Source organism: Malaclemys terrapin, chromosome 14 (assembly GCF_027887155.1).
Source record: "Malaclemys terrapin pileata isolate rMalTer1 chromosome 14, rMalTer1.hap1, whole genome shotgun sequence".
Lineage (NCBI taxonomy): Eukaryota > Metazoa > Chordata > Testudines > Emydidae > Malaclemys > Malaclemys terrapin.
The window spans coordinates 36205529-36224930 of NC_071518.1; the positions used below are offsets into that span (position 1 = coordinate 36205529).

A 19402-nucleotide genomic window follows, 5' to 3' on the forward strand; every position below is an offset into this window, starting at 1 on the left:
GTTTTTTCCACTGACTCTTACAAAAAAAGAAAGTCATCTTAATTCTCTAGATAGCATGTGTTTTAAGTGGAGATGGGGGACATGCTGAAGCAGAGAGCTCTGTATTTCCCTGGCAGTCTGGAAGGTTTTTGTGTCATATACAGGGATAGTTAACGCTAACTTCCCTTGAAACCTAAGGTTCATTTCACTAGCTTTATTAATATTCGTGGACTGCAGCATCCTCTGTCTGAGGATATCAAGGCGCTTTGCATACATTATTTAACCCTCAAAACCCGTAAGAGATGGGGGATTTATTATCCCCAATGTCACTGGCAAACTGAGGCTGCATCTTCACATTTGGGCACCTGAGATTAGTGGCCTAAATAACCGGCCTAATATTCAGCAGTGTTGAAAAAGGGAGTTGGGGATGCTTCGCACTACTGCTAGTCAGACTAGTTATTTAGGTGCCTAAATTATCAGTTTAAGTGCCTACATTTACTCCTCTGAGTTTGACAGTTAAGCCCTAAGTGAATTGCTCACCCACAGCAAATCACTGGCAGAGTTCGTTACGAGAACCCGAGTTGTAGCCCACCCCTTGTGCTTGAACCAACACATCGCACTCTCTGGTAGCAGAGTTAGGCTAAAGAAAGCAGCATGCCCTGCTCCGGGGGTGGGGCACAGCTCCCAGCATGATTTATGAGGAGAGGCTGAGGGAACTGGGATTGTTTAGTCCGCAGAAGAGAAGAGAGAGGGGGGATTTGATAGCTGCTTTCAACTACCTGAAAGGGGGTTCCAGAGAAGATGGATCTAGACTGTTCTCAGTGGTGGCAGATGACAGAACAAGGAGCAATGGTCTCAAGTTGCAGTGGGGGAGGTTTAGGTTGGATATTAGGAAACACTATTTCACTAGGAGGGTGGTGAAGCACTGGAATGGGTTACCTAGGGAGGTGGTGGAATCTCCTTCCTTAGAGGTTTTTGAGGTCAGGCTTGACAAAGCCCTGGCTGGGATGATTTAGTTGGGGATTGGTCCTGCTTTGAGCAAGGGGTGGGACTAGATGACCTCCTGAGGTCCCTTCCAACCCTGATAGTCTATGATTAAAGTGGTGCATCTCCCTGTTGCTGATCTGTCTAGTCTGAGATTCTCTGTCGTGCCAGTATCCACAGTCTCCAATCTGCATAGCGAGATCGCTAGTGGGTCTCAAGGAGTCATTCCTCTCTTCTAATTTCTTTAGGCCTCGTCAGAGAACAGTACATGCTGATTAGTTCAAAGCATCTGCTACTGAAGGGGTTCCCAGCCTCTTTCCCCACTCAGTCCCTCACCCCTGGTCTTTCCCTGCTGGGCCTTAGAATCCTTTGCACCTATCACCAGGGCATTCAGTGGAGTCATTCCAAGAAACGGTGCAGTGGTTTCTGGCAATCACCAGTCCAGAGCTGCTGAGCAAATCTTCTACACTGGAATGGCAGAGATGTGCACTGAGACCTGGCTCAGGCTGTGTTTCATCGACTGTTCTTATCACTCGTGCTCTCACTTACGCTTGTGCACTCCCCCGGGAGCCCGACTAGTAGAGCACTTCCTGAGTCATTCATTCATATGGCCTGAGCAGAAATTATTAGGAGCAATAAAAGCAAGCGCCTCTTAATGTGATTGATGCTGGGAGTAGCTTCCCGAGGAGAGCTTTGCAATTAGCATTGCTATTAATTTTGCAAATGGCCGGGCTGAGCTGCCACGTAACTGATAGGAAATGCCAGGCACTCTTCAGTTGCCAGCGTCCCAAGGAATCCCCTTTCGGAAGCATCTCCCCATTTCCGGAGAGGCGGATAACTCCTCCCATATGGTGTCAGTTGCCTGAAGACCTTGAGTGTCTCTTGCTACGGCCTAGGAAGGTGGGCATTTTCCTTGACGGTTGGGAAAGCCAGTCCAAGCAATTCCAGGGGGTTACCTCTGTCACCTGCTCTGCAGTGCCAGCTTGCAAAGGGATGGGGAACAGGGACTGTGTGTCATGTGGTTAACGTCGTTTGAGCCTTTTGTGACCTTACATGGAATTAATGTCACTTCTTCTAGCGAGTGTGATTCTTGGTGGGGTATGTGAGAGATGTGCCAGCCGATTGGCCCGTCTCCGCGGCTCTGCCCACATCCTCAAAGGTATGTAGGTGTCTAGCTCCCACTGAGATCAATAGGAGCTAGGTGCCTAAATACCTTTTGAGGATCTGGGCCCTTCTCCCTGTGCTCTTCCTCCAGGTAGGCAAAGGGAAGCAACGTGGACAAACCCAATTTCTTACTGTTCACTAAGGAATTAGTGATGGGAATCCCAATGTCACAGGAAGCTGAGTGGAGATTTAATCAAAAGGCTTTAAGGCAAAAGGAACTATCCCAGCCCCCCAAAGCTACTGAAGTCTGAGTGGGTTAATTTTCACTTTTCGTATGCTTGCCATAGCTGGGGGCATAGGAAATGTTGCAGACCAAGCATGGGGAATTAATAAATTGGTGGCCCTGCCAAAACAAAGCAAGACTCCCTTTGGGCAGTGCAGGGGAGTTCTGCCCATCAGACCCAAAAACCGCCTTACGTTCTTTTGCCAAGGTATTGCCAGAAACCCCACTCTGTGACTAGCTCCCATGTCAATTTGGGTTGTTGTTTTTTTTCCCTCCAGGTATCTCACGAATTTGCCATTAACTTCAACCCCACCAACCCATTTTGTTCTGGTAAGTACATATGTGGGCCCAGACCTTTCTGGCTTGGGGACCTGTATTTGCTGACTGCTAGGACTTGTTACCTCCCCTGTGGTGTCTTCCAAAGACCCGTGTCTTCCAAAGAGCAGTGTAGCAGGTCCTAACTAAGTCTTCAGAAGAACCTGTGTTCAAGAGTGCAGTGTCCTGGAGGCTCATAGGACAAAGAGCATTGCATACCTCCTGTACCTTTACAAGTCCTCTTGAAGTTGAAATTTGGTTACAGTGACTTTCACAGATCCCACGATAGATTTGAAGCCAGAAGGGACCATTATGATCATCTGGTCTGACCTCCTGCATAACACAGGTCTTAGCAAGAATAGAACAATCTCAGGTGAGCTGTCTCAGCCCCTTGTTCTTGCTGAGAACACCTCTAGTATTTGTGCTGTACCTACTTCACTAGGTCACTATCCGATTGTCCTGATTTTCAGAGAGCTTTCTATGTTACTGTTCTTTATTCTTTATGGTAGCATTCACAGACCAGGGGTCCAATGTCCTAGACACTTGTACCAACATATGGAGTTTGCCATCTAAATAATATAAACCAAGGGCAGGTCTACACTTAAAACGCTGCGTCAGCACAACTGCAGCACTTATGTGAAGATGCTCTTACCCTGATGAGAGAGCTTCTCCCGCCAGCGTAATTAATCGACCTCCCCAAGAGGTGGTACCTATGTCAACGGGAGAAGCTCTTCCATCAATGTAGCGCTGTATATATGGGGGGTTAGGTCGGTGTAACTACGTCGCTCACGGGTGTAGATTTTTCACACCCCTGCGCGGCGATGTTATACCGATACAGATCTGCAGTGTAGACCTGGTCTACTAAATTGGATTAAAGTAATCTAATATCCAGGTTCCACTTAACCCTTTATGGGGTTAGCCCGTGTGTCTCCCCAGTGCACCTGCTCAGCTTTGTAATCATGGGTCAGGATTACTCCTGTTGTTACAGAGGGGGGAAACCGAGGCAAAGTGACTTGGCCCATGGTCACCTGGAACTAGAACTCTCTCTCCAACAGGCGGGCAGACTGGCAGGGGTGGGAGGATGGAGATAACGACCTGACAAGACTGATAGTCCTGATTCTGTTGGCTGGAGAGAGGAAAGATGGTCCAATGATTGGGGCACCAGTCTGGCACTCATGAAACCCAGGTTCAATTCCCGGCTCTGCCACAGACTGCCCTGGGCAAGTCACTTAAACTTTCTGTTCCCTCAGTTTCCCATCTGATACCAGCACTGCCCTACCTCCTGGGGATAAATAATGAGACTGTAGTGCTCAGATGTTCTGGTAATGGGGGACAGATAAGTACCTTCAACAGATGTTGCTGGACAGTGACATTAATAATTGTAACTCTGCAGAACCACAGTGCTAGTGTCCTCCATAAACCTCCTGTGCTACTGTAGCCTTTTATCATGCTGTTAACCCAGTACTAAGCATTTAGATTAAATAGGAATACACTTCTCTGATTGGTAAACAAAGCAATGCAAGATACTATGCACTATTTGCATGTCTGTGCATATGCATAGAAATAATGGTTGAAATACTATTTGACACACATGCTTGGGTGGCACCAGTCCTTATTACCTCTTGGTAATAACATAATAAATCTTAGGTTGCCACATCATGCCCTATCTTCTATTCATGATAAACTGCCTTCAATCAAAAGAGGGGGGGAGGAAATTCCCTGGAAACGGGGCATCTGAAGAGAGCACAGATCCGATTCGGCGTGGGTGGTGGTGATTGCATTGTTCTGGAGTTCCATTCACAGATGAACAGTCCTCTCTGTAAGAAAAAGCTGGCTGGGAATGTTTCAGCAGAAACCATGAAATAGTTTAAATTGTCATCAGTAGGCTTCAGATTCAACACCCACTTGAGAGGAATCTCTGGATCTAACGTCCTTGCTACACTCCGGGCTATATGTACAGACTCGGACAGCACTGCATTGGGTCATGTTCAGACTAGGGTTACCATAGTTTAAAAAAAACAAAAAGAGGACACTCCACGGGGTCCCGGCCCCGCCCCAACTCCGCCCCTTCCCCACCCCGGCCCCACCCCAACTCCGTCCTTTCCCCAAAGTCCCTGCCCCAACTCTGCCCCCTCCCCTGAACGCTCCACACACACCCCGCTCCTCCCCCTCCCCCTCCCCCACTTCCTACGAATCAAATGTTCGCGGGAAGCCTGAAACAGGCAGGCAGCAGGTAAGCTGGGGCGGGGGGGAGGGGGGACGCAAGGAGGCATGGCCCAGTCCAGCCCTCCCGGCCGAGCAGTTCTGGCCTCGGTGTCTCCGGCCCGGCTCTGCTCGGGCCCTGGGGCGCTGGCCCCGGTTCCATCCGAGTAGCTCCGGCCCACCCCGGCTCCGGCTCCGGCCCCGGCGACTCCAGCTCGGCTGTGGCCCTGGGGCACCAGCCCCGACCGAGCAGCGCCGGCCGGCGGCCGAGCACCCCCAATCCCAGTCCCAGTGGCTCCGGCCCACCTCAGTTCGGGCCCCGGTTCCGGCCGAGCGGCGCCGGCCGAGCACCCCCAGCCCCAGTCCCAGCAGCTCTGGCCCGGCTCGGTTTGGGCCCTGGTTCCGGTCGAGCGGCTCCGGCCCACCCCAGCCCGGGCCCCGGCGACTCCAACTCAGCTCAGGCCCTGGGGCACCAGCCCCGACCGAGCAGCGCCGGCCGGCGGCCGAGCACCCCCAATCCCGGTCCCAGCGGCTCCAGCCCAGCTCAGTTTGGGCCCCGGTTCCAGCCGAGCGGCTCTGGCCTGGCCCCGGCCGAGCGGCGCTGGCCGAGCACCCCCAGCCCCGGTACCAGCAGCTCCGGCCCGGCTCGGGCCCCGGTTCTGGCCGACTGGCTCCCGCCCGGCCCTGGCCAAGCGGCACCGGCCGGCGGCTGAGCACTGCCAGCCCCAGCGGCTCCGGCTCCGGCCCCAGCGGCTCCAGCCTGGATCCAAGCCCCCTGACCCCTCCCTATTTTCCCGGACATGCTCGGCTTTTTGGAATTTCCTCCCGGTCGGGGATTTGAGGACCAAAAAGCCAGACATGTCCGGGAAAATCTGGACGTATGGTAACCCTAGTTCAGACAGTTCTCTTTCTATTCGGAAGTGGATATCAAACTCATTCTGTGGAAAGAGCCAAATTATGTCAAATTATGCTGTTATACTACCCTTGAAGCACAGCGGAGTTAACAATGGGATGCTTTCACAAATATCAAAGGGAAGAATATGATGCTAAACCTTTCATTCGTAAAATGAGAGAAAATAGCACCGGGCCTCTTAGAACCACTGCTGTATTTCTGCTCTTTGTTTGGTCATTTTTGAATGGAATCACAGTAATTCTGTGCCTAAATTAGGTGCACAATTGAATACCAAAGGTTTATATTTAAAAAGGGGGTTAGTGTCACCATTAGGGTTAAGTGGTAACACCCCCACTGAAATGAACAGGGCCGCTCAGACCTCTCAGAGTTATCATTGCAGTCTCAGGCAGGTACCACAGCATCCATTCTGCTCTGCACACACTTGGAAGGTTTTCTTGGCAGTCATAGCAACATACTTGGTAAATTGGAAGCTTGCCGAAACATACTTCAAACTGCAGAGGGCTCGGGGGTGTCCCCCCACTGTATTACAGGTGGGATTTTCAAGAGTGTCTAAGTGACTGAGGAGCACAAGTCCCATTGACTTTCATGAGAGTTGAGCTTCCGAGTCACTTAGGCGCTGTTGAAAATCCCATCCTAAAATAGACACTTAGACCCAGATCCTGCAACTTCTTGCATGCAGGCAGATTGCTGTGCTTAAAGGGGAGCCCGGTCGACTCCAATAATTCTCCAGGCAAGGCCCAGCAGCCCTCATGCACGCAGGTGGTTGCAGATTAGGGGTCTTATTGGTACCTGAAATTATGCATACGGCAGCTGGGCCCACCATGACTGTCCTGCAATAATTTACCACTTGGAATCAGCTATATTCAAACATAAGAACGGCCAGACTGGGTCAGACCAAAGGTCCATCTAGCCCAGTCTCCTGTCTTCCAACAGCGGCCAAGGCCAGGTGCCCCAGAGGGAATGAACAGAACAGATAATCACTAAGGGATCCAACCCACTCACCCCCACCGCCCCGCCCCATTCTTTGGAGCCAAAGCCTTAACCCGTCAGTAAGAAGGGGAGAGAAAATGATTCGTTCCAGTTGTTATTTATTCTGTCTTCAAAATGTGTGTGTGTGTGTGTGTGTGTGTGTGTTCAGAGGGTTCAGGACACAGTTGGAAATTGAACCTCTCAGTGCGGCCACATTCACGTCTTGCATCTGTGCAAAGACTTCGGCAGAGGCTGGTCTCCTAGGTGATCAGAGCACAGATGACCCTCGAGGAAATCGGTGTCACGCTGTTCCGGTCAGGCTGGAAGGCGGTGCCATCAGCTAGTGGTCTGAAGCTGCAGGCATGAAATAGCCTGTGTGTTTCCTTTTTGTGTGTCTTTACTCCTAGATATTTCCATTTGAGCAATATAACAGTCGCTTGTCCAAGCGGCTTGGATTCCTGCTTCCCGCCCGGCCACAGAGGTGGGCGTCACACGTTAGCAGAGCATTGAGTTTAAAGCCACATTTTGTCCTCTGATATGTGTGGGTGGCTCCCTTTTGAAATTCCAGCTTCCTTTGCTCCCACGTTGCAGAGCAGAATTTGGACTCGTTATTTCAGAAGTGAAGAACTTTTTAAAAAAAAAACATTTTTCTCGGCTAACTAAGCCAACAAGAGAGAATACAGTAACTTCAGAGCCAGCCACACCCAAGCCACTTGCATAACCCGAGCATGTAAATCTGCTGGCAAAAGTAGAAGTGCCCTGCAAGCTGGTGGGGAGAGTTCAGACAATGGACATGGTAGGGATAGAGCAATGTAATCCTCATCATATGATCACCCATGGCAAACAGTCAGTAAGGAGTGTCCGCTCCAGGGATGGATTATTTCCTCGTGTAGCCTGAGCTAAGACGGTTCTGTAGCTCTCGTCTAACGTGCTGACCAGCATGTACACACCTGAGCAGGGCTATCAGTAATGAAAGCAAAAGAGCCTCCTATAACTCACAGATCAGAGCAACACTTTCAAAACTTCAGTGAAACGTTTTGGTTCAAGTTTCCAGCCAGACTGTCCCTGTGACTGTGGCGTCTCTCCACCGCTTTCCCTGCTTTACGGCTGTCTCAGTTCCTTCCTAGGCATGGTGAGATTCTTTCAGGGCATTTATTTGTGCTCCTGCTCAGGCAGATTCTTCATGTGGCTTGGTATATTTCCAAAAAACCAAAAGGAAGCCCTATCTGAATTCAGGCATTAGAAGCTCTCTCTCTTAACCACAAAGGCTCAGGTGTCTGGTGTTAACAAACCTTTTCCAGCAAAGACATTTGAAGACTTGTTTTCTGAATTTCTGAGCATCCACAATTCCAGAGGAAGTCAGCAGGTGGTTTCAAGAAACTCTGGTGTTAGACTGTGGCTGTATGGCCCAGTGGTTAGGGCACTGGACTAGAACCCAGGAGACCTAGTGTCTTCTCCTGATTCGGCCACTAACCTCGAATAACTTCACCTCTCTGTGTCTGTTTCCCTTACCACTTGTTACCTGTCTGTTTGAATGGTAGGGTATAGCACTGTTTGTATGGTCTCTCGCAGAAGTGGGCTCAGATCTCCGGTGGGGCTACAAGATGTTACTGTAAGATAAGTAGCAAAGTGAAATTTAGCTTCGGCGATCTCAAGCTTCTGCCCATTGTATCTGAAATCCATTTTGATGTGTACGTAGAAGGTTACTGCAAGGAGCCGGCTGGGAGGCTGTCTAGTTAATGTCTGGTTTGTCTGGTTCTCTTTAAGGAGTGGAAGGCATTGTCCAAGCATACTCCGCCTGCCTGCCTCACATACGCTTCTACGGACCAACCAACTTCTCTCCCATTGTCAATCACGTGGCTCGGTTTGCTGCCCAGGCCACGCAGCAGGAGTTTGCAGCAGTAAGTTAACAAGTCTGTCCTTTTATCTGTATCCCTGCCTTGGCTTGGAATTTCAAAGCCAGACTCATTAAGCTTACCATCTTGTTATCTCCTAGAGGGCACAGGATCCTAGAAGTGCAAGATAAAAAAGACCTATTAGATAACTTAATCCATCCCTTGCATACACAGGCTGTGGTCCCTTGGTAGCGGATGTATCGATGTCAGTGATACATCCCGGGTTTGATCTTAGCCAACAGGCCAGTAACTAGCTCTGTTTAAAAGCTGATGGGATGTCTCACCGTTAAAGGCATGGAACAGCTATATCTAGGGAAGAAGTAATTTCAGGTATGTTTAAACATTGTTGATTTTAGTAAGACCCGCTGCTGTAGGCTCATGTCAAAGGCAGATACAATGATACAATGACAAAGGCAAGATACAATGGAATTCGGAGACTACTAGGAGTTTGAGGTTCTGTTCAGGGACTTGTAGCCTCTGTTACTGCAACAGTTGAGCATCTTGTAGGCACCACGGAATTAACCTCTATGCCCCTGGGTGGTAAGGAAGTGTTGTTCTCTCCATAATACAGATGGGGAACCGAGGCACAAGGACATTAAGCAACTCACCCAAACACACAGGAAATCAGTGGCAAAGCCAAGAATTGAACGCAGAATTGAACTCCCGAGCCCCAGTTTAGTAACTCAGGGACCATCCGTCTTCCTCTTGTGCCGTGTGTGTTTTCAGGCGAGTGAAGAGATGCAGTTTATCCTAGGTACTTATCTCACTATCGTAGTGCCTGAGAACCTCTCAACACCCGTGTGAGGTAGGGCAGTGCTTTTATCCCCATTGCCAGAGGGGGAACTGAGACACAGAGAGGCCAAGTGTCTCAGCCAAGGTCTGTACCAGAGCAGGGAACTCCACTTGAGTCTCCCAAATCCCAAGCTGGCACTGCAACCACTGGACCAGGCATCTGCCATAACACACTGGCAAACAAATGTCTGATTTATTTATTGACATAATACAGTTTGAGTCATTTCCTAGGTTAAACTCCGTGGGCGAGGTTTGGAAAAGCATTCAGTGTCGGTGTTAATTTTGCTCCCATTAAAAGTTAGTGGGAGTCAATGGGAAATGTGTTAATTGCTACAGCTTACGGACAATGAATATGTATTGCCCACGGATAGGATAGACTGTAAGAATGATTCATCTAAAATAAGGAACTCTACTTTTTCCCTGTGCCCCTCATTTTAATAGGTGTCATTCAAACACAAACGCTCCAGTAGCACTGTGATGAGCATAATAGACAGGAGAGGAGGAGACAATTGGTCCGTGGAATAGAATGCAGGGTGGGAGGGCTAATGCTGTTTAATACACAGCCTGTCTTTCCAGGTGTAGAACATCAAGGGGTAGCCATGTTAGTCTGTATCCACAAAAACAACAAGGGGAGTCTGGTGGCACCTTGAGGTTTTTTACCCACAAAAGCTTATGCCCAAATAAATCTGTTAGTTTTTAAAGGTGCCACCGGACTCGACAGCCACCGGACTCCTTGTCGTTCAGGTGTAGAACAGTGTTTCGGGTCTGGGAGCTGGGCTCTCGGGCTCCTGTGTTTTGTTTTGCTTTGTATGCTGTGGTCAAACAGGCAGCACTGGAGCTTACCCAGGAAGAATGAGTTGAGCGATGGACCACCTGGGTTCTTATGATAAGGGGGGGGTGAGGCAGCCTGGCACGGGGTAAGTCCACCAGCTTTCTGCCTTTGGAGCTCCACGGGTTCAGTTCCCAGTGGGGGCACAAAGTGATAGTAGTCTGGATCCCCTCCCTAACGGGTGGTTGGCCCCACTACAGATTGCCCCACGGCGCTGCGTAGCAGTCTGTGCTTCAGGAGAGCCCCGGGACTGCAGAGCCAGGCTTGCGGTAAGTCAGAACCAGGCTGTGTTACTGTGAGGGAGTGGGCTGGAGGACAGGACCGAGGTGCTGTGGCAGCACTATGAGAAACCTGTACAATAGCTACCCGAGTACAGGCCTGGGCCTGCGAGAGGCCAACGACCGGCGACTCTCATTGGCTTTAACAGGAAGGGCCAGTGCTCACTGCTGATCTGGCTCAGGCATTGGCTCCAACAAGTGTCTTCAGTTGTTTGTTTTCCATGAGCTCCAAATCCTACAATGTCCTTTTGAAGCGCTCTGGCTTTGCACAGAGTTGAGCTGTTTCTTTTCATGAGGCCTAGAAGGATCCCCAGTTAATTCCACACAATATGTGAGTTGTCGAGCGACACACCGTGGAGAGAGATTAGTGCACATCGTGTAGCTTTGCCGCAAGCTGACTGGCAAATGGGTTGTGACTGAGGGCTCGTCTTCACCGGACGTCCTTACCAGGAGTTAATGGATTGCTGTGCATTTGATCAAGGCTGCAAACATGTGTTCTTTACCCTAGGGATCAGCCACATAGGACAACCCTAGGACCCCAACTTGAGACTGGCCTCCATTAATGACATCAAGGCAAAAGCCACAGCGCCTCATCTGCACTGGGATTTTGCAGGGAGGTAGCAATCTTGATGTCTTCACTGCAGAAAAAGCCTGAGTCACAATCTGTGTCCCAGTTCCCCTTGCTCCAAGAGGCACAGGCGCCAGCTTCTAATTTTCCCCGGGGTGCTCAGCTCCAGGTCCCGCCCCCACTCCACCCCTTCCTCTAAGCCCCCACCACCATCCTGCCTCTTCCCGCCCCCACTCCACCACCAGTCCCGCTCCACCCCTTCCCCTAAGCCCCCACCACCATCCTGCCTCTTCCCGCCCCCACTCCACCACCAGTCCTGCTCCACCCCTTCCCCCAAGCTCCCACCTCCACCCCGCCTTTTCCCACCCCTGTCTCACCTCTTCCCCACATCTTTCCGCCCCCTCCGCCGAGCACACCCCATCCCCACTCCTTCCCCCATGCCTCCTGCATGCCACAATCCAGCTGTTCTGCAGCACTCAGGAGGCGCTGGGAGGGAGGGGGAGGAGTTGATCGGCAGGGACCGCCAGCGCACGGGAGTGGGGGGGAGGGAGGGGAGCTTGGCTGATGTTGGGTGCTAAGCACCCGCTAATATTTCTCCATGGGTGCTCCAGCTGGAGCCAACCACTCCACCACGCAGAACGGAGCACCGGGTCAGGCCGGGCTGTGCTGCCCAGACACCCAAAGCATTGCGCCGGCAACGCAGCGAGCTGAGGCTTTGGGGAAGGGGGAACAGCAGGGGAGGGGCCAGGGGCTAGCCTCCCAGGCCAGGAGCTCGGGGGCTGGGCAGAAGGGTCCCGAGGGACGGATGTGGGTCTATAGGCTATATCTACGGAACGGGGTTAATCAGCATAGCTACAGCACCATACCTATAGTCGCCAGAGTGTAGACATGACGTAAACTTCCTTTCCAGGCCATGTAGAATTTAAGCTGACTTGTGAAATGGGGAATAAAAGATATGTTTTTAACTGTACAGAAGGCCTGAAAGGCATCTTTTGTTGCTTTTAAAACAAAAATGTCTCCTGCTTCTGTCTTACACTGGTCTTACCTATCCTGTCCTGTAGATGACTGGAGTACTAGTAAGATCACGATGTAACGATTGAATCCTGAGCAATTGGACAGAGAAGAAATTCTTATTCAGATGGGTTTTTAAACTCTTTGGTTTATTTAACTCCAACACACAACTAACCGTTAGGAGGAAAATCTTTGTTAAAGGGCTGGTCTACACTGTGGGGGGGGATCGATCTAAGATACGCAACTTCAGCTACGTGAATAGCGTAGCTGAAGTCGAAGTATCTTAGATCGACTTACCTTGGGTCCACACGGCGCGGGATCGACGTCCGCGGCTCCCCCGTTGACTCTGCTACCGCCGCTCGCTCTGGTGGAGTTCCGGAGTCGACGGGGAGCGCGTTCGGTGATCGATATATTGCGTCTTAACAAGACGTGATATATCGATCCCCAATAAATCAATCACTACCCGCCGATATGGCGGGTAGTGAAGATGTACCCAAAGACTCAGCATCCTCACCCTTCCAGTTAAGGGCAGAGAAGGCTCCCACTCCAGTTCTCTGGGTCTTCCAGGGAAGACTTGATTTACCAAAGGTGAAAAGCAATCAACAAAGAAAACTTTAGTTTTATAACACAGTTGAGGTCTTCAGATGTCATAAAGAAGCCACAAAGAGGGAACAACCTGTTTATTTCCTTTGCAAGGAAATTCCACTTAACAGTCCACTCAATATGTACAGATCGCTGCTCAGAACCCTAACTCTGCTGATGTTGACGTGGTTTGTGATCGAACATGAGCCTTGAGCTGAGGGACAATTTAAAAAAAAAAAATCCCTGTAAAGTCAGAAAAATCTTTGACATCTTTATTTTAAGTCATGTGGGCAAACTGCCGATTCTGTGCCAGCAGCCCAGTTCTAAAATGATGCTTCAAGTCACTCTGTAATCCCCGAAGTCCTGATTAATTAGCCCATCAGACTGTTTACACACACATGCCAAAAGCTGCTTGTTATCTCTAAGGATGGCCCTCGTGAATCCGCTCTGTCACGTGAGTTTCTGTCTTGTTCTGGAGAGACTGGACCAGGATGTTAGTTATGAGGCCAGCTTTTGCGGGTTACTTTCTGTTTAAGCAGGTAGGAAGGAAGGGCCAGGAGGAATGTGGTAATTTAAAGACACTCATGCAGCTGAAATAAAATACTGGCCTAAAAGGGAGGGAATCACCGGACTGCAAGCGGATGGGTGTGAACCAGTTTCTAGTGCACTGGAATCCCACACTTGTTACCAGACTGAACTATCCTGTGCACCAAGAAGATCTTCGGAGCTCCTAGGTGCTTCAGGTCAGTCTAGTCTGATATCCTGTAGTGGTCCTGTCCCACAAGGGAAGTTTAGCCCAGCCCCATCTGATCAGCTGATGCTGTGAGGCCAGGGACCAGGTGAGGGCTGAAGATGACCCAGTCCTTGGAAGAGCAGCTAGTAGCTCAGGTGAGATGGAAATCTGCATGGGGCAGGGAGGGTGCTTCAGGAGAACAGACCCAGAAAGGAGCTCGCCCCACCAGCTAGGCGAAAGACCTGGCTGGGATACCTGCTTCTGTGTAGGCACCAGCAGAAGCTACCTGGCCTTAGGAGAGGCGAGGGAGCAGGGCCTGGTTCACCTGTTTCGATTAATGTTTTGAACTGTTTTGTTGGAGCAATAAATGCATCCCTGGGGCAAGGGACTCAACAACCTGACCCTGGTGGGAGCGTCCCTTGATGCGCTGGCTGGTGAGTGGGCCCGCCCCCTTACATAAGAGTGGGGAGACAGTGCTACACATTGTCACTGGGTATGATCCCCGCTAGTGCGCTTCCTCCTAACTGCTCTGGGGATTAGCTTCTTCCCCGTCCGACATCTCCTTCTGCCACCCGTTCGGGCGCCCGGCCGCCTCTCTCACTCACTGTTACTCAGGGTGCTCTGTCTTCAGAGCTTGGCCCTCCAGCCAGTTCAATGTGCTTTTTCGCCTTCCAGGGGTTGTTAGTCTTTCCATCCAAAATGGCTGACTTCTCCCTCGCTGCCCTGACTGTGTCACTTCCCCAGTCTTTGGTAGGGGAACCCAGGCCCATCCTCTACTCTGGGTTCCAGCTCAGGGACCCTCTAATAGTGGCCAAAGTCTGCAATGTCCCACTTTGCTGTCATTTCCCTGAGCCTTTTCCTACACCACTGCTCTCAGGCTTTTGCTCCACCACTCTTCTTGATGTACCCTTCCATCAGGGCCTGGAACCCTGGGGGTTTCTACACTCCCCCTGGGTGACCTTCCTTCCCTGTCTAGCATCCAGAGAGTGGCTGCAGGCTCCTTCACTGCAGCCCCATTTCCACTGCTGACTTCCTAGCTTTCTACAGCATAAGGACGGCCATGTTGTAGTCAGACCAAAGGTCCATCCAGCCCCGGATACTGTCTTCCAATAGTGGCCAATGCCAGGTACCCCAGAGGGAATGAACAGAACAGGGAATCATCAAGTGATCCATCCCCTGTCGCCCATTCCCAGCTTCTGGCAAACAGAGGCTAGAGACACCATCCCTGCCCAGCCTGGCTAATAGCCATTGATGGACCTATCCTCCATGAACTTATCTAGTTCTTTTTTGAACCCTGTTATAGCCTTGGCCTTCACAACATCCTCTGGCAAGGAGTTCCACAGGTTGACTGTGCGTTGTGTGAAGAAATACTTCCTTTTGTTTGTTTTAAACCAGCTGTTTATTAATGTCATTTGGTGACCCCTAGTTCTCCTGTTCGAAGAAGGAGTAAATAACACTTCCTTATTTACTTTCTCCACAGCGGTCATGATTTTATAGACCTCTATCATATGCCCCCCTTGGTTGTCTCTTTTCCAAGCTGATCAGTCCCAGTCTTATTAAGCGGTTCCATACCCCTCATCATTTTTGTTGCCCTTTTCTGTATCTTTTCCAGTTCCAATATATCTTTAATAGCCCCACCTGTTCTTTCTTGGATTGGCTCCCTCATCAATCCAGGGTTACTTAGCCCACCTAATTCCCCTAAGCTGGAGCCTATCCACTTAATTGGCCCTTTCTCAGCTTCATTAACCCTTCCTAGGCTAGGGTGGGGGGCACACCCCATCACACCTGCGCATATCAACATGCATTAGAGCTGTCAAGCACCGGCCCTGTGGGCTGTGCTGGGACCAGCCTGTGTGGTGTGTGGAGGTGGCCTGTATGACCTGCACTGTGCAGAGCCTCGGCTTTCGTTTGCAAATATCGTTTGTAGCCTTCCTGACTGCAGAGTGACTTTCAAGATGTGAAGTGAGTGTAAACCAACATCATGTCTGCTTGAGTCTGCAGACAGCCTGAAACAATGACTTGGGCGTGAGCTCCCCTGTTAATCATCTTGGATTGTCAGCTCTAGTCTCCAATAAACTTCTTGTCAGTGCTGACTGTTTCGTGGCTGGTCACTGTAGTGGATCCGAAAAGGGGTGGGAATGGAGCCCTCGAGTGGTGGGGAGGGAGTTCCTGGCAGGGAAGGAAATGTACAGCTTGGAAAGAGGGAGGGGAAAACAGTCAGGGAGAGAAGCAAAAGGCAGGAGCAGCGGTAACCGAAAGGGGAGCAGATCTTTTCACCGAGTGATACCGAATGGGACGATGAGGTCCTGGATAAATAATAAATGACAACTTATTCACTACGTGAAGGCTACATTCTCCCCTTAATCTCTGTGAAATCCTCCCCCTGACATCCAGGGGGAAGAATGAAGGCCTGAGTCTGTATTCTGGCCCACAGACTGGAATTAAACCTGGAATCTGGCCCTTGCCTCCAAATGAATTTGACACCCCCACTTTAGAGGGAGGAAAACCCCACTGTGCCGCCAAGGTTCTTACAATGCATGAGATTCTTAGGTGCCCAAAGGGAGTTGGGGGGTGAATCAGCCCATGTGTTGTGGCGTTGGAAGACTGGAGTGGTTACCACAGAGTCCCTCCCCTTACCGCCCCAGTGCTGAGGACGAGGTCCTGGGGGGCAAAGCCCCACTTGAATGCGAGGCTCCTGAAAGGACCAGGTCCAAAGCAGCTGTTTGCCTGGCTGGTACTTAGGGCCAGCTCTGAAGGCACCAGGACAGCTGTACAACATCGCACCCTGGAGCCACAAGTGTTTGGCAACTTCTGCCTTAAAAGGCAGGTGTTCAGAGTTTCACACGTACTTAACGTCCTCCTGAGCATCTCTTATCCCTGGCCAAATGTTCCCACCCCCAGACTGAGCAGAACTGATTCCAAGGCCTGGTCTAAAGTGGGGCTACTCCTGATTTCAGCATTCGGGGGCCAGCAACCGGCCTAGCCCCACAGCGAACCCCTAGTGTAGACAAAGTTAGCAGCTCTCAGCTGGTGCAGTTTCCATGAAGGGTGAGCTCAGGCAATGCAGATTGTGGCTTTGCCCACCTCCAAGAGGGGTTTGCATTGGTGCTGTGCGCTGGTCCCCAGTGGCTGATTCCCATCCTAGACCAGGCTGAGTTCTTTCCTGCTTACGCAGCAGGGATTACGTTTGCTACCCTAAGTGAGAGCAGGATACTGCGTTAGTGGTGACAGATTTCCCAGGTCAGAGCCAGTGGCCAGCGTGAGTGATGCTGCCTTTCTGTCTGGGCCCGTGGAAACAGCTCTGTTCCATCCACACGGTGCCCCAGTCCCAAATACCAACTGGCTGCATAATTATCCTGCCTCCCCATTACCTGTCTCCAGCCGTTTTTCAAGCTGTCTGCCGTGATAACTCTGCTGTTCTTCCTTTTAAACTCGGTCCCTGGGTTTCAAGCTTGTGAGAGACCAACTCGCACGTTAGCCCGTGCAGAACCGAGCGAGAGCGTCTCCGAGTGGGACGCGGTGACAGCTCTGCAGTGGGCCCTCTGAACCCCATGTGGTGCAGCTGGTTGGGGGCAGGGCTCTTGGCAGCGTATGGGCGTGGGGGGGGGGGGGAACGTGGAAAAGAAATGGCCTTTTGCGCTTCAGTGGCTGAGTGCTGCCGTGGGGGCAGTTGCAGGCGTGTCAACAACCAGACGCGTCTAATTTGCTTCACGATAATGAAGATACTTCCAGGTCACTGGGCTTAGATAGCGGAATTCCTGGGCCCTCAGCCCAGCGACCTCTAGGGGGTGGGGTCTGGGCCCCAGAGACTGTTACAGGGCCAGCGCAGCAGGACCAGGAGGAGTTTTCAGTTCCCTGTCAACAGAAGCGGGCAGCAAGCATAGGTGCTGCGCTGCCCCCTCCCGCACAAAGCAACGGGCTGGGGCAATGGGCACGACCAGTTGCCCCTGCCAGACTCAGACGGGGCTAGAGAGCTGACAGAGGGAAGCTGAGCCACTGGCGGAAGAGGGGAGGGTGTTTGTCTGAGGTCCTGGGATCTTCACCTTTTGGGCCCCAGGAATGGAATTGCTGGGCTCTGGGGAGCTTCACCCCCTCCCCCAGCTGAGACAAGGGCAGCATGCGGTCGATGGCCTGTTCCTAGCTGGGGGTGGATTGTAGTGTGTGTGGGGGGGGTCGGCTTGCTGTGGGCTGCCCCTTTAAATGTAAGAAGTTGGCTTGCCTGTCGGCTAGGGTCGTACCTCTCTGACGCAGAGCTGCAAAATCCTGGGGTTGCCTGGACCCGTCGGGAGCCCAGGGCAGAGGTGGGGAGGAGCAGCTTTCCTCACAGCCCTCCAATCCCATTGCTGATTCCATCTCCGCTGTGCCCCCTCCCATCCCAGAGCAGTTCTTCGCCCCACGGGCCCACATACAGGGCTCCAGGTCTGGGGAGCCAGCTTCCCTATCCCTGGAGCTGGGAGGCAGGACAAGCAGTGGGGCGGAAGAAGCCCCCTTCATTCCAACAGCACCAGTCCCCCTTTTGCCCAGCCCACCCCCAGCACCTTTGGGTTACCCCAACCCACAGAGAGACCAAAAACTCTTCCTGTGGGACACGGTGTTTGGAAGAACGATATTGGTGGTTGCTAGTTTTGTCGTCCTGGGCCAAGTAAAGTTGAGCTGCACCACACTGGGCAGTGCCATGATGCGGGGACTCAAGATGGAGGGTCTGAGTGTGAGATACAAGCACTCTGCTGTCTCTCTCCTGGAGAGTGCCTGGGTGGTGGTGTTTTGGCTGGAAGCGTCATGCTCTGTCGTGTTTCCTCGGTGCATGTGTGCACAGACACACACAATCAGCCGTGTTCTGTATGTAAAGATCCCTGTGTAAGAATACCTGACTACGCCTCTGTTCACCGCCCCTCATGATCAGGGTCCCCTGCCTGTGAGAGAGGCCCTGTTGGGAGAATGATACGTAAGCCAAAGTTTTCAGAAGTGGCCACTGATCTGGTGTGCCCACTTGAGACAAAGGTGCCTTGAGCTGGACGTGCAAAAATGGAGGAACACGAGGTCAGCGGCGACTTTTGGAAAATGTTCACCATCATTTATACGCTGTATAATCTGGAGCTGGAGTGGAAGGACCAGCCCAGTTATTGGGACTCTGGCCTGGGACATGGGAGCCCCAGGTTCAAGTTGCTGCTCCGCAATTGGCTTCCTGTGTGACCTTGGGCAAGGCACTTAGCCTCTGTGCCTCAGTTCCCCATCTGTAAAATGGGGTCCTAGAGAGGAGTGGGGCACCTCTGGGATAAAACCACCCATTGAAACATTAGGAAAATGATGTCCTATGGCCAAGCTGGTCACAGGACACACAGACATGTAATCTGAAATTGTTGGCCAGGGAACATGGGGGAGGCAGCTGGTATAGCACTGATGAAGACAGGGTATGATAAGAAATGCTATACATATTTGCAATGTACTGTTCAGTTGCTAGATATCTGTGTAGCAGAGTTCCAGACTCTGCATGGTCTCTGGTAAACAAAGGGGACAAAGCTGAAAGTCAAGCTGTGTGGAAGCCAGTTTGTACCTGTAGCTGGAGCTGATTTCTTTTAACGGGAAGCATTTACTGAGAAAGACTGTGATGCCACAGATCACAGCACATCCCCTGTTCCTGATCTTTAATTAAAATACACAACTTCACTTGTTTTCTTTCCAAAGGAGCTGTAACAGCTTTCCCCATCTGCTTTCGGATAGTAATATCTTTCTGCACTTCCATTTCAGTCTTCCATCCCTTTTAAAAACATCAGCAGTAAATTGCTTTTCTGGGAGACGTCTCTTGCGTCGGCGGTAGTTATATACTTATTTTGTTGTTGGCAAGTCTGAATTTGGGTTCATTCACTATGAATTCCGATCACTCTTTATTTTCAATTTTTGTTTTAGATGTCAGAATTCAAGAGGTGGTGGGGAGAAGGCTCCAGACCCAGGAATGAATAGAGAA

At 51.1% G+C, this 19402-nt stretch overlaps 1 protein-coding gene across 2 annotated transcripts in view; it reads left to right on the plus strand.

The window, feature by feature from the left end:
• Positions 1-19402, plus strand: part of CPNE2 (copine 2) — a 173743-nt gene that overhangs the window by 133732 nt on the left and 20609 nt on the right. Inside the window, exons 13-14 of one of the 2 annotated variants that reach the window (XM_054049166.1) lie at positions 2629-2680; positions 8517-8650. In XM_054049166.1, coding sequence (XP_053905141.1) covers positions 2629-2680; positions 8517-8650 — 186 coding nt within the window. The remainder of the gene's footprint in view (positions 1-2628; positions 2681-8516; positions 8651-19402) is intronic. The other variant, XR_008447130.1, reaches the window with a different exon arrangement.